Here is a 15,288-nt window from a genome sequence, read left to right on the forward strand (position 1 = left end):
ATCCATGTGCATCTACGTACTGTCTTCCCCCCCCTCCATCCATGTCCAGCATTTCTCCTCTCTCCCTTCCACTCCATCTGTGTGCATCTGCTTCCTTTGTCTTTCCTTTCCTCCATCATTGTCCAATATTTCTCTTCTCTTCTCTCCTTTCCATCCATGTGCATCTCCTTCCTGACTTCCCTCCCCTCCATCCATCCATGCCCAACAACTCTCCATTCTCCCTGCCCTCTCCTCCATCCATCCATCCATATCCAGAAAATTTCCTCTCTCCCCCCCTGCCCCCTCCATCCATCCATGTCCAGCAATTCTCCTCTCTCCCCTGCCCTCCCTCCATCTATGTCCAGGGACTCTCCATTCTCCCCTGCCCTCTCCTTCATCCACCCATATCCAGCACATTTCCTCTCTCCCCTACCCAGGGCCGGTCTTAGCAAGTGCGGGGGCCCTGTGCAGACCAATTTAGTGGGGCCCATCCTAGTCCCGCCCCCACCCTAGCTCTGCCCCATCCTAACTCCACCCCTACCCTAGCTCCGCCCCATTGATAAGATTATTTCATTTTTAGAAAATTTTTTATTTATGAAATTTCAAATAAAGACAAATGAAGCTAAACTTGTACAAAAAAACTGATTGAAATAATAAGTACAATGCTATCATGAACCCCCCCCCTCCCCAGAAATTATTCAGTTCAAGTCCACTAAAGACCGTCAACAATATGAAGCTAGCAAGGGATCATAATATCACAATTCTCATGTAGAGCCACAAAACACGCTTTTAGAGGTAGTGTGTCATGATTTAGGCTCTACACCCTTTCTGATGTTTTGGTGCCACCTTAGTAAGGCCAACACACAATCTCTCCACTGCAAAACAGTATACACAAACTTTGCAAAAACACACTCATAACCTTAACAAACCATAATAGCACTAATTCCAAGGACAGGACAAGCTACAACCTTATGTGTGGAAAGGCAACTGTAATTACACCGGGCTTTAAAACACTTTGACTTCAAATAGTATATTAGGTTTCATTTCCCTTTGAGCTAGGGAGGAAAACACCCTACAGCAAGAAAGGCAGGCTTCTTAAATGAATCCCTATCTACAAAACCACAAAAACTAATCTAGCAGTGTGACAAAACAAAAAAAGTACATAAGAACAATATATCACTTTTTAAGAATAAATATAACAAATGAGAAATATTGAAGTAAAATAAACAAAGAAAAAAATTAATGATTGAAAAACTTCATCCGCTATTTTTCTATTTCTATATTGCAATAAAAATTGAACAAAATAACAGAAATGCATACAAAAAGAATCCAGAGCCTGAACTTCTCTTGATCCTGTTAACTATTGGGCTATTCCTTCACTCCATAAAAAAAAAGGAAACCAAATAAATAGCAAAAGCATTATAAGATTCATTAAAATTATGAAACAGTACAGAAAAGCTATCATTACCTTGCCTTTGAATGGAACTGTAGCCCTGTTGCTCCACTTTATTTTAAGACGCACGCACTCGCACCAGCGATGGCTCACCTCCGACCAGGCTCCAGCTTTTCCCGCTCAGTGACTCCCGCCCTAGCGGAAACAGGAAATACATCATCAGAAGGCGGGACATTGAGCGGGAAAAAACTGGAGGTGAGCCGTCGCTGCAACTGTCTGTCGGGGCCGTGACGCCGTCGCTCGCTGCAACTGTCGGGGTCCGGGGAGCTGACAGCGGGCCCAAGTGGGGGGGTGAGCGCCGGAGGTGGCTGGAGCGGAGCGGCCAAGCGGAATCATTGATGCGATGCAGTCCGAGCGCGAGCGGAGGTCGGAGGCAGGCAGAGTTGAGAGGCGCGCCACGCGGGGCCCCCTTAGGCGTGAGGCCCTATGCAGCCGCCTCGGTTGCCTCTGCCTAAGACTGGCCCTGTCCCTACCCCCATTCATCCATCCATGTCCAGCAATTCTCTCTCCCCTGCCCTCCCCTCCTGTCCATCGATCTCTTCTCTCCCTCTGCCCTCCCCTCCATCTATCCATGGCCACCAATTCTCCTCTCCCCTGCCCTTCCCTCCTCTCCAGCGATCTGTTCTCTCCCTCTGCCCCCTCCTCTCCAGTGATCTCTTCTCTCCCCCTGCCCTCCCCTTCTCCATGTCCAGCGATCTGTTCTCTCCCCCTGCCCCCTCCTCTCCAGTGATATCTTCTCTCCCCCTGGCCTCCCCTTCTTTCCATGTCCAGTGATCTGTTCTCTCCCCCTGCCCTCCCCTCCCCTCCCATCCATGTCCAGCGATTCTCCCTGCCCTCCCTCAGCTCCCCCAACAGCCCTCCTCTCCGTTCCTTCCTGCCTCACCACGCATTTAACTCTTTTACTCTCCGTGGCAGCGATGTCAGTGAACAAGAAGGCACTGCAGACTCGCCTCCAGCTTCTCCCATCCCTCTTCACGCAGAAACAGGAAATGTATCATCGTGCATGTGTGAAGAAGCTGGAGCCAGAGGCGAGCCCACAGTGCCTTCTTCGTCACTGATGTTGCTGCCACGGAAAGTAAAAGGGTTAAAACACACGCACGTGCGGGGAGGAGGAGGGAGGAACGAAGAGGAGGAGGGCTGCCGGTCAGGGAGCTGAGAGCGGGAAGGAAGGAGGGAACTGTCGGAGAACTGTCTGGCTGCAGCGCTGCGCCAGCCCTGTGTTTGTGGGGGCAGCAGCCAGGGGAAGGTCACGGTTGGGCTGGGGAGGCTTAGCCTCCCCAAGCCTCTTATACGGGGTGCCTATGCCTAGTGCACCTAAATCTATGTGCCAGTATTTATGCCATGTTTTTGTTGGTGTAAATGGATGCACGTTGTTTTAGGCGCTGGAATGTCAACTAAGCATAATTCTATATACCACGCCTAAATCTAGGTGCCACTTATAGAATACGCTTAGACAAAAATGTTTTCCGAGTGGATTTTTTTAGGCACCATATATAGAATCCCCCCCCCCCCCCCCCCAATGTGTCTCTTTGCTAGTCAAAAAAGTTTACAAAGCTATGCAATAGTTCAAGGATTCCCAACTTGTCCTGGGGACACCTCAGCCAGTCAGGTGTTCTTAATATCTATCATGAATATTCATACCTCCCCACAAAAGTAACTACAAAAACTATTTTCTTATTCAACTTTATTTACTGACAAAATATTATACAAAAATCCTCTACGTATTGAAACCTATACAGCGTCCCTTGCTGATTATATTTTATACATACATACAACCACATTCAATCTAACCATTCACACTCTACCAATACTAAAATAATATCACCATCCTCCTTCTGAGGAAATGATGTGGAAACACGTACAAACTGCATACCATATACCACTAAATAATATTCTCCAACAGCTTCACAGTTTTTTTTTTTTGTACCCCGCGCTTTCCCACTCATAGCAGGCTCAATGCGGCATAGGTACTTATTTGTACCTGGGGCAATGGAAGGTTAAGTGACTTGCCCAGAGTCACAAGGAGCTGCCTGTGCCTGCAGTGGGAATCGAACCCAGTTCCCCAGGACCAAAGTCCACCACTCTAACCACTAGGCCACTCCTCCACAGCTCTCACATATACACTGCAATTACAAATCATCCATAAATAACTGCAACATAACATGCTTCCTTTTCTGTCCTACCCTCGCCCTCTGGTGGCTAGAACCGGTGGCTGCTATGGACTGTCACCCGTTCCAGACTTCAGCCCAGTCCGGTCCGGATCTTCCGGGCTGCCAGACTTGCTTTTCTTGTTTGTGCCTGAACAGCACCCGTAGCTGCCTTGTGATTCCTGCAACTGAACCTCAGATGCGGATGGGCTTTATTAATCACCTGAAGATATCTGTGTTTGCCTTTGCATCGTTTAAGGTCCATGGTTTGTTGGTGCTTTGTTGCACTTCTGCCTAGTCTGGTTTCTTGTTTGAGTTTCTTGTCCGGTTCTAGTTAGTCTGTGTGTAGGTTAGCTTAGGTTTATTTGCTTATTTCCCTAGTCTTGTTTCTGGTCTGTATTCCTGGTCTAGTTTCTGTTTCTCTGTTTTCTTGCTTAGTGGCTGCTCTGCAGCTTTCAGTCCTGTCTCTTGTCTGTCAGTGTTTTTCAGTGGCTGCTTGGCAGCTTTCAGTTCCTGTCCTCTAGCTTGTCCATTTCCTGCCTTGTGTAGTATTTGTCTGTCTGTGAGCCCTAGCCCTGTTTCCTGCCTTGCTGCCCATGTATATTCTTTTCCCCTCTGACCCTTAGTCCCTGTTCAGCCTAGTTGGTATCCAGTTCCTGCCCTGTCCGGTAAGTCCTGCTGGTCGCCTGCACCCAGGGGCTCAACTCCTGGGGAAGGGCGATCAAGTGCAGGTGAAGTCTAGCTGTTTCTGTCAGAGTTCTGCCTTGTCTCTGGTGTGGGGTGGTTTTGCCTGCCACTGCCACTCCTCAGCAGTGGTGCAAGGGCTCACAAACCTAGTTTCTGCCTTGAAAGCCTAACATTGCTGGCTGAAACATAACGTGCTGGCTGTAACAACGAGTAGAATGAACCTCAAAAATAATTGGCTCATCCACCTGTCAAATGCTTTGTAACATGCTTGTCCATCTAAATGTTCAAAAATCATCAATTCCTTCAGTGGTTGAATAGGGATCTTACATCCATCAATTTTGGATCCATTGCTGTGAAAATGCAACCTTTCAGCACTCTTCTCGGTTCCCGTTATGAGTCTATCATCAGTTTGAGCTGGCGTCAAACCCGATGCAGTCACTGCATTTCACCAAGTGCGTCATCAGGGGTTTAACTTAATGAAGATTCTAACCATAATTCTGCTACATAACCAGAGTGAGCCGCAAACAGGAATTAGGAGCAATGGCGCTGTGCTCTCCAAACGCTGGAGCCATAGGCGTAGACTGGGGGGGGCGAGGGGGGCAATGCCCCCCCAAACGACGACGAGGCGCCGCTGCGCCATTAGTTAAAAAAAAAACAACACATGCAGGCACGCGCTCCTCTCCATCCGCTTGGCTTCCCTGCCCATCTGTCTGCTCCCGCCTTCCTCTGACATCAGAGGAAGGCGGGACGCAGACAGAGAGGGCAGGGAAGCCAAGCGGACGGAGAGGAGCGTGTCCGTCTACCCCTCTCTCTTCCTCCCTCCCTCCGGCGCAGGCAGCAGTCTTTTTCAGCGTTCCTGGCAGCGGTAGCGATGTACACGCTGCCTTCGGCTCTGCCCCAAAGCCTTCTCTTCAAGTTCCTGTTCCCGCATAGGTGGGAACAGGAACTTGAAGAGAAGACTTCCGGGGCAGACCGAAGGCAGCGTGTACATCGCTACCGCTGCCAGGAACGCTGAAAAAGCTGAAGACTGTTGCCTGCGCCGGAGGGAGGGAGGAAGAGAGGGGGTAAACGGAGTCACGATCTTGGACCTCGTGGGGGGGGGCAGTAGAAGGAAGATAGATGGAACTGGGAGGGGTGGGGAGCAGAGGGAAGATGGATGGTACTGGGAGGGGTGGGGAGCAGAGGGATGGACCAGGAGATGGATGGGATTGGGAGAGGTCAGGCACAGCAGAGGGAAGGAGCAGAAGATGGATGGGACGGAGGGATGGTGAGCAGAGGGAAGGAACAGAAGATGGATGGGACTGGGAGGGGTGGGGAGCAGAGGGAAGGAGCAAGAGATGGATGGGACTGGGAGGGTGGGGAGCAGAGGGAAGCCTACTGGAAAGAAGACACTGCATAAAACAGAAGACACTGGGACCAAAGCGAATAGAAAAACTAAATGATCAGACAACAAAGGTAGATAAAAGTATTTTATTCATAATTTATTAATTGAAATGTGTCAGCTTTTTGAAATGTGCATCTGTGATATTTTGCCTGTAAATTTCAATTCCTTCCTCCATATTAGCATATTCATTTGCATATGTATATATGCAAATGATATGCTAATATGCTCCGCCCATTCTTTGCCCCCCCAAATGAAACAGTCAAACTACGCCTATGGCTGGAGCATCAATATTCATGATATAGATTTGCAATCACTGCCTCCATTTGTATGGAATGCAGGGTTTGGGAAACCCCACAATAGTTAAGTCAATAAAAAAGTCTCACCTACAGGTTGTTTGTTGACCCTTATTTCTAACACAGTAACCATGACACTTTGATTAAATATCAGTAATATAGTGTCAGAAGAATACTGCAGTGGTTTTGAATATTCTTGAAACATAATGTTTGTTTAGGGATGAATAGCGGAACAGTGGTCTAGCTGCAGCTTTAACCAGGGACAGAAAAGGCTCCCAAGAGGACCTGGCCTTGCGGTTAGAGCAATTCCCAGAGCATCCAGTAAACCTGGGTTCAAACCCCACTTCTCCCACTCACTGACATGCTTGAAGACCTTGAGTGAGTCGGTCTATGTTGTGTTCTCTCATGTAGCCATTTAGAGTGTGAAGGGGCAATTCTGTAACTGGGCACCTCCATTTAGATGCTCCGAGGCTGTGTGGTAGGAGCCCATTGGAGCCTATTCTATAATGGACCCTAGGCACCTCATAGAATACCATCATAACCTGGTATCAGTGCATCTAAAAATTAGGGGCTTGGGCTTACACCAGCCATAAATCTGGTGTAAATGTTACTACCTAAGTGTGGAAGAGACACATGTAACTTGCACTATTCTGTAAATTATACATGTAAATGGAAGCCTCACCCATCTTACATCCCTTGGTACATCCCCTTGCCATTACACATAATGTAAATTAAGTGGGTATTTGCGTAGTAACTCTCAGGCATCCTACTAGCAAGTTTCTGCACATATGCATGTCAGTTCTAGCATTCTATACATTTATAAGTGTGATGCATGCGTAAATATGAGTGTCTCGGCTATAGAATTGCCTTTCATGCTCTTTGGTGCAGATAATTCAAATACTGCTATCAGCTACTCTGAATGTCCTTTGAAAAGGTTGGCTAAAAATCCAAACAAGTTAAGTTAATCCTTCCTGGAATGTTGTTAATGCTTTGTGCTCTTTGGATACAGCTCAATATGTAGCTCTCCACATGTTTAACTGATATGGAAAGATATAGCTCAATATGCAAAGTGATTTAAGTGGGCAGGAGACGCTCACCTGTGGCCACCTAACCACCAATATTCTGTGGCACCTAACCAGGCAGTGCCACTGAATATCAGCACAAAACGGCCATGTCAAGGTCAGGGGCAGTACAGGTGACAGTGGGGAGGAGCCAGCATCCACACCGATAACCAAACAAACTTAGGATAGGTTCAAAGCTGTCCTAAATTTGTCTGGATAGCTATGCAGGCCCTGGCACTGAATATCAGCTGGAACCTGCATACAAAAAAACTGTTTTGTTTTCCCCTCCAGTCCTCTCTCCCAGCCCCCCTGATGAGATCCATAGTCTTCCCTCCCAACTTCACTTGATGAGTTAAGACCCTCACCCCCCACAGGTCCATACCCCACCCCCATTCAGGATAGCCCCCCTCAGACCTACCTGAAATCCCTGCCATTTTGTAAAGGCAGCCCACTAGGGGCAAGAGTGAATGGGGTTCACATAAGTACATAAGTATTGCCATACTGGGAAAGACCAAAGGTCCATCAAGCCCAGCATCCTGTTTCCAACAGCAGCCAATCCAGGTCAGAAATAACTGGCAAGATCCCAAAAAGAGTACAAAACATTTTATGCTGCTTAATCCAAAAATAGTGGATTTTCCCCAAGTTCAATTTAATAATGGTCTATGGACTTTTCCTTTAGGAAGCTGTCCAAACCTTTTTTTAAACTCTACTAAGCTAACCGCCTTAACTACATTTTCTAGCAACGAATTCCAGAGTTGAATTACACGTTGAATGAAGAAAACGTTTCTCCGATTCATTTTAAATTTACTACTTGTAGCTTCATCGCATGTCCCCTAGTCCTAGTATTTTTGGAAAGTGTAAGCAGACGCTTCACATCTATCCGTTGCACTCCACTCATTATTTTATAGACATCTATCATATCTCCCCTCGGCCATCTTTTCTCCAAGCTGAAGAGCCCCAGCTGCTGTAGCCTTTACTCATAGGGAAGTTGTCCCATCCCCTTTATCATTTTTGTTGCCCTTCTCTGCACCTTTTCTGCGGTGACCAGAATTGAACACAATATTTGTTCTGCAAGGTGAGCTGGCTCCGGTAAACAAGGTAAGCATGGCAGGAGGGCGCCACAAGCCATGCTTACCCCATTTACCTCACCTCCCACCACTGCCCTTGTTTGCCTGCGCCACCCTGGGGGGGGGGGGTTAAATCGCTTATATTACCTCTGTCCGGCTGCGTCATTGAAAGCCCTGCCCGTCTCTAGCCTTCCCTTCGTGAGTTCGTTCCCTCAGAGTCCCACCTTCTGACGTCATTTCCTCTTTCCGTGAGGGCGGGACTCTGAGGGAACGAACTCAAAGGGAAGGCTAGAGATGGGCAGGGCTTTCTATAACGCAGCCGCATCGACGGAGGTAATCAGGGGAGCAAGGAGAATCGCTGGATATCGTGGCTGGAGGGGGGCAAGGGAGAGAAGAGAAATCGCTGGGTATGGGTGGCTGGAGGGGGGCAGGGGAGAGAAGAGAATTGCTGGGTATGGGTGGCTGGAGGGGTGGCAGGGGAGGGAAGAGAATCGCTGAGTATGGGTGGCTAGGGGGGGCAGGGGAGAGAAGAGAATCGCCGGGTATGGATGGCTGGAGTGGGGCAGGGGAAAGAAGAGAATCGCTGGGTATGGGTGGCTGGAGGGGGCAGGGGAATGAAAAGAATCGCTGGGTATGGGTGGCTGGAGGGGGGGCAGGGGAGAGAAGAGAATCGCTGGGTATGGATGGCTGGAGGGGGGGCAGGGGAGAGAAGAGAATCGTTGGGTATGGATAGAGGGGGGCAGGGGAGAGAAGAGAATTGCTGATATGGATGGATGGATGGAGGGAGCACAGGGGAGAGGAGAGTTGCTGGACATGGGTGGATGGAGGGGAGGGCAGGGGGAAGAGGAGGGTTGCTGGACATGGGTAGATGGAGGGGGCAGGGGGAGAGGATGGTTGCTGGACATGGGTGGATGGCGGAGAGGGCAGGGGAGAGGAGGGTTGCTGGGCACGGATGGAGGAGAGGGAAGGGAGAGGGAGAAGAAATGCTGGACATGGATGGAGGGGAGGGAAGAATGAGGAAGGAGATGAGATAAGGAAAAGGAAGAGAGGAGAAAAATTGCACATGGATGAAGAAAAGAGGCAGAAGCTGGATCCACTGGACAGTCAAGTCTGCGGAAGACCCAGCTTTTACTTACGGATGTAGGGCAAGAAATGAAGAAGAAAGGCGGAAAGTAAAGAAATAAATGGAAAGGAAGCCCTGGAAACGGAGTTAAGAGGACAGATAGCAGCAGAATCAGATACTGGGCCAGCATGATTAGAAAAACAAAGTCACCTGACAACAAAGGTAGAAAAAGTCATTTTATTTTCATTATAGTGTTTGGAATGTGTCTACTTTGAGAATCAGGTGCTCAACATTAAAAGTTTATATTTATTTACTTATTTATGGCATTTTATCCCACATTAAACATTGGAATTGGAATTGGAATTTTTTATTTCCTGGAGTATTGCATTGTCCCCCCCCCCTCCCCCCAGGCTCTCTCCCCGGCTATAGCCAGTTCTGCAATTTGGGGGGGGGGGGGCGCAGAGGTGGACCAGGGAGAGAGCCTGTTGTTAAACATTTACCAGCACACCACTGCCCACATGCATCACTTTGCATTTGCTCACATTAAATGCCATCTGCCATTTAGACATCCAGTCTCCCAGTCTCTAAGGTCCTCTTGTAATTTTTCACAATCCTCCTGCAATTTTACTTTGAATAACTTTGTGTTGTCAGCAAATTTAATTACCTAACTAGTTACTCCCATCTCTAGGTCATTTATAAATGTGTTAAAAAGCAGCGGTCCCAGCACAGACCCCTGGGGAACCCCATTAACTACCCTTCTGCATTGAAAATACTGACCACAACCCTACTCTCTGTTTTCTATCTTTTAACCAGTTTTTAATCCACAATAGGACCCTACCTCCTATCCAGTGGTGTGCTGGAGCCGGCTTGCACCGTCTCGCAAGAGCCGGTTGTTAAATTTTTTAACATCTTGCGAGCTGGTTGTTCTGCAGGGCGAGCCGGCTCCGGTAAACGAGGTAAGCATGGCAGGAGGACGCCACAAGTCATGCTTACCCCAGTTACCTCACCTCCCACCACTGCCCTCATTAGCCTGTGTCACCCTGGGGGGGGGGGGGGTTTAAATCATTTTTATTACCTCCGTAGAAGCAGCCACGTCATTGAAAGCCCTGCCCATCTCTAGCCTTCCCTTCGTGAGGTCGATCCCTCAGAGTCCCGCTTTCTGACATCATTTCCTCTTTCCGCGAGGGCGGGACTCTGAGGGAACGAACTCATGAAGGGAAGGCTAGAGATGGGCAGGGCTTTCAATGGTGTGGCCACTTCAACGGAGGTAATCAGGGGAGCGAGGAGAATCGCCGGGTATGGATGCTGGAGGGGGGGGCAGGGGAGAGAAAAGAATCACTGTGTATGGATGGCTGGAGGGGGGGCAGGGGAGAGAAGAGAATCACTGGGTATGAATGGGTAGAGGGGGGGCAGGGGGGAGAAGAGAATCACTGGGTATGGATGGCTGGAGGGGAAGCAGGGGAGAGAAGAGAATCGCTGGGCATGGATGGCTAGAGGGGGGCAGGGAAGAGAAGAGAATCGCTGGGTATGGATGGCTACGGGGGGGGCAGGGGAGAAGAGAATCGCTGGGTATGAATGGATGGAGGGGTTAGGGAAGAGAAGAGAATTGCTGGATATGGATGGATGGAGGGCAGGGGAAAGGAGAGTTGCTGGACATGGGTGGATGGAGGGGAGGGGAGAGGAGAGTTGCTGGACATGGGTGAATGCAGAGGAGGGCAGGGGAGAGGAGGGTTGCTGGACATGGATGGATGGAGGGGAGGGGAAAGGAGGGTTGCTGTACATGGATGGAGGAGTGGGAAGGGAGAGAGAAGAAATGCTGGACATGGATGGAGGGGAGGGAAGAGTGAGGAAGGAGATGAGAAGAGGGAAAAGGAAGAAAGGAAAAAAACTGCACATGGATGAAGAAAAGAGGCAGAAGCTGGATCCTGCTTTTACTTACGGATGTAGGGCAAGAAATGAAGAAGAAAGGCGGAAACTAAAGAAATAAATGGAAAGGAAGCCCTGGAAACAGAGTTAAGAGGACAGATAGCAGCAGCATCAGATACTGGGCCAACATGATCAGAAAAACAAAGTCACCAGACAGCAAAGGTAGAAAAAAATCATTTTATTTTCATTATGGTGTTTGGAATATGTCCACTTTTTTTTTAGTTCCAATATTTTTATTGTGTTTTATAAATGATAACAAATGGCTAAAATAAAGCAATTAGCCAGCTTAACAAGTTAACAGTAACAAGCATCAGCATACACTTTGAGAATTAGGTGCTCAACATTAAAAAATTATATTTATTTACTTATTTTTGTCATTTTATCCCACATTAAACATGAATTAAATTGGAACCTGGGATCATTTAATTTTTTTTCCTGGAGTATTGCATTGCCCCCCCCCCCCAGGCTCTCTCCCCGGCTATAGCCAGCTCTGCAATTTGGGGGGGGGGGGGGGGCGCAGAGGTGGACCAGGAAGATAGCCTGTTGTTAAATATTTCCCAGCACACCACTGATCCTATCCTATGACTCTCCAATTTCCTCTGGAGTCTTTCATGATTTACTTTGTCAAACGCCTTCTGAAAATCCAGATACACACTATCAACCGGCTCACCTTATCCACATGTTTGTTCACCCCTTCAAAGAAATGTAATTGATTGGTGAGGCAAGATTTCCCTTCACTAAATCCATGTTGGCTTTGTCTCATTAATCCATGCTTTTGAATATGCTCTGTAATTTTGTTCTTTATAATAGTCACTACCATTTTGCCCAGCACCGACGTAAGACTCACCGGTCTATAATTTTCCAGATCTCCCCTTGAACCTTTTTAAAAAATCAGCATTACATTGGCCACCCTCCAATCTTCCGGTACCATGCTCGATTTTAAGGATAAATTACATATTACAAACAATAGTTCCGCTAGTTCATTTTTCAGTTCTATCAGTACCCTGGGATGAATACCATCCGGTCCAGGAGATTTGCTACTATTCAATTTGTCATATTGCCCCATTACATCCTCTAGGTCTATAGAGATTTCATTCAGTTTCTCTGACTCGTCAGTTTTGAATACCATTTCTGGCACCAGTATCTCTCCCAAATCTTCCTCAGTTAAGACCGAAGCAAAGAATTCATTTAATTTCTCCGCTATAGCTTTGTCTTCCCTGATTGCCCCTTTTACCCCTCGGTCATCTAGCGATCCAACCGATTCTTTTGCCGGCTTCCTGCTTTTAATATACCTTAAAAAAATTTCTATGTGTTTTTGCCTCCAACACAATCTTTTTTTCAAAGTCCCTCTTTGCCTTCCTTATCAGCGCTTTGCATTTGACTTGACATTCCTTATGCTGTTTCTTATTATTTTCAGTCGGTTCCTTCTTCCATTTTCTGAAGGATTTTCTTTTAGCTCTAATACCTTTCTTCACCCCTACCCCCATTGCTCACTAGACTACCAGGGACTTCAGAAAGGCCCGGAAGGGCCTATCCTGAGTGGGTGAGAATGGGAGGGGGTATGGATCTATGGGAGGTTGTGGTGTTTTATTGGGGAGGGAGTAGGGCTCTGGACCTCTTTAGGGTGGAGGATGGGAGGGGGTATGGATCTATGGAGGGTTGAGGGGTCTTGTTTTGGTAGGAAAGGGGAGTAGGGCTCTGGACCTCTTTGGGGGTGGAGGATCGTAGGGGAAATGAGACAATGTTTGAAATGCTGATCCCAGCCAATTTGGTTTATGGTTTATTGGGTCTTGATATACCTCTCTTAATTCAATATGTCAAAAAGCAGCCATGTCAATTAGGCTCAGATATTCAGTAGTGGTTCCTGGACATGGCCTGACACTGAATATCTGGGGATAATTCTGCCCATGGTGGTCAATGTTTTTGAAAAGGCTGCCGTGGGATGAATATTGACTGGATATTATTCTAGCACAGAACCCATTATACACAAGCATATTCTGTGAAAATATAAATAATTTAATTTTGTGCATGAGATTAATTAGCCCCGGATATTCAATGCTGGACCTTGTCTGGTAATGGGCAATGAATATCCAGGGCTAACTGAAAGTGAGCTGGCTGCCAGAGATTATATGAGTCCTGGTGAATTCAACCAGGACCTGCATAAGACAGTTGTCCAGGCTCTGGCTGAATATCATCCGGGATCCACATAACTGATACTCCTCTTCTTTGACCTGGTCCAGATCCCTCTCTGTCTCCCCTGAAGGGAATGATAGGCCTGGGAGGGCTTATGAGGGTGGGACAGGGGGGCTTGGGCTAGGCCTTTCTGGAATCTTCCTCGAGATCTAGGGAGTCATACCGCAAGATTTAAAAATTATGAGTGCTGCTAGAAGAATGGTGGCCATTTTGAGGCTGGACCCTAATGGGGAGACCTTTCAGCATCTGTGCACATGCACTTAAGGCTTGCCCCTTGAGAAGCAATTGAGGACACAGCAAGCTTTAAGTCTGAGCAGAATACTGAAGGCTAGAATAAGAAATTGATCCAGTGGCTGGAGCCACAACAGCAGTGGTGGAAGGGGAGGGACAAGAAATCCTGGACACTGGAGGGGGGATAGAGAAAGGAAGATGCTGGTGACCTGGGCAAGGTGTTAGGGAAGATCTAGGCTATGGGTTGGGCCAACACGAATGGCTGATTGGACTGACCCTGGTCACCATCTATTTTTTTGCAGTCTCCCATATCCAGGGTTGGCTTAACCATTAGGTAGACTCTTAGGAGGTGGCAAATAGCAGCTGCCTTAAAAACAAAACAGTATATCCTGTCAGTTACAAAAACTCAAAGAACCATCAGCATGTTCCTTTACCTGCAGGAAGTGTAAGCAGTTTTCAAGCAGCCCATGTACCCAGGTAAATTTCTTTTGGAACACTGTCATAGATATTACCTCTCTCTCATATATTATATATCTATATACAAAGCAAATTTTAATATTTAAGAGCATGATAGCCAATTATGCATTTTCACAGCATTGCACTGGGAGGTGGGTGATATTGGGATGTTTATCATTACAGAGTTTTTTTTTTAAATTTAAATCATAGGGTGGGAGACTAATGAGAGGAGACCTATGGGCCCAAAAGGTAACTTGGAGGCACACAGGGTTGATGGTTCACCTGGGGTGCCTAATACTCTTGCACCATCCCTGAATGCACCCAATTACATTGTAAGATCTTTGGGCAGAGACTTATTGTACCTGAATGCAAATAATGCTGCAAACCACTTTAAATATCCTTTGTAAAAGGTGAGCTAAAACTCTAAGTGTTAAATTAATACTCCTGAGAACGTCTTAAATGGTTTGTGCTTTCTAGAAGCAGCGAACATATTGCTCTTCACATCTTTAACAGTCCTAACCTAGGGCTTATTTTACAGAAGTATATTTTTGCCTGTTTATTTTTTTTGTAGTACTAATAAACAATTTTGTGCATCAGATTACTTCATAAACTGTATGCATGTATCATTCACTGTACTGTTATGCAAGTATTATTTCCTAACTTTCCCATCTCCTGTACATTTTTAAAAAATTAATTTTCTTGAATTCAAAATTTCTAGGAATTGCACATCTGTAGCTAGGAGATATAAATGTTTTAAATCACTCACCGTAGATTATTATAGTTACTGTGGCTCGCTGTTGTTGTTGTTGTCCCCCCCTTGTTTGAATATTCACAGTGTAACTGCCATTGTCATTTATATTAACTCCTAAGATCTCCATGGAGCAGTTTGGAAAAACCCTCACCTGACCCCTATAGGGCTCTTCTATTTGCTCAGGAGGTGTCTCATTTGGGGAATACATCAGCATCTGATTTTTATCTGTGCTCTCCCCTTTGTGCCAGCTGAAGAGCAGAATAGTCCCAGTGACACCACTGACAGACAGCAGGACATTCTCTCCCACTATTGCGGTCTTCGGTATGGGGACAACAGATACTTGTGCAGAAATCTGCTGGCTCCACAAACTCAGAAACACTGAAAGAGAAAGAAAAAAAAATAAGCTGTTAAGTAGGATTCAGCTCCCAGTGCTGACCTCATGTTTACACTGGTGGCCTCACTGACTGTGTGGGTTGGTGGGGGGGGGGGGGGGGGGGGGGGGGGGTAGAGGAGGAGCAAAAAACTATAGTTAACTGATTTGTAGCCACCTTCTCCAAAACAAATTAAGATGAAGGAACCATTTTCTCTCTAAACACC

At 47.0% G+C, this 15,288-nt stretch overlaps 1 protein-coding gene across 1 annotated transcript in view; it reads right to left on the reverse strand.

The window, feature by feature from the left end:
• The window catches only part of LOC115476780 (carcinoembryonic antigen-related cell adhesion molecule 1-like), a 167,096-nt gene that overhangs the window by 23,021 nt on the left and 128,787 nt on the right, over positions 1-15,288 (reverse strand). The window contains exon 10 of the mRNA XM_030213359.1: positions 14,707-15,069. Within this exon, the coding sequence (XP_030069219.1) occupies positions 14,707-15,069 (363 nt within the window). The remainder of the gene's footprint in view (positions 1-14,706; positions 15,070-15,288) is intronic.

This window comes from Microcaecilia unicolor, chromosome 8, assembly GCF_901765095.1.
Source record: "Microcaecilia unicolor chromosome 8, aMicUni1.1, whole genome shotgun sequence".
NCBI classification, from domain to species: Eukaryota; Metazoa; Chordata; class Amphibia; order Gymnophiona; family Siphonopidae; genus Microcaecilia; species Microcaecilia unicolor.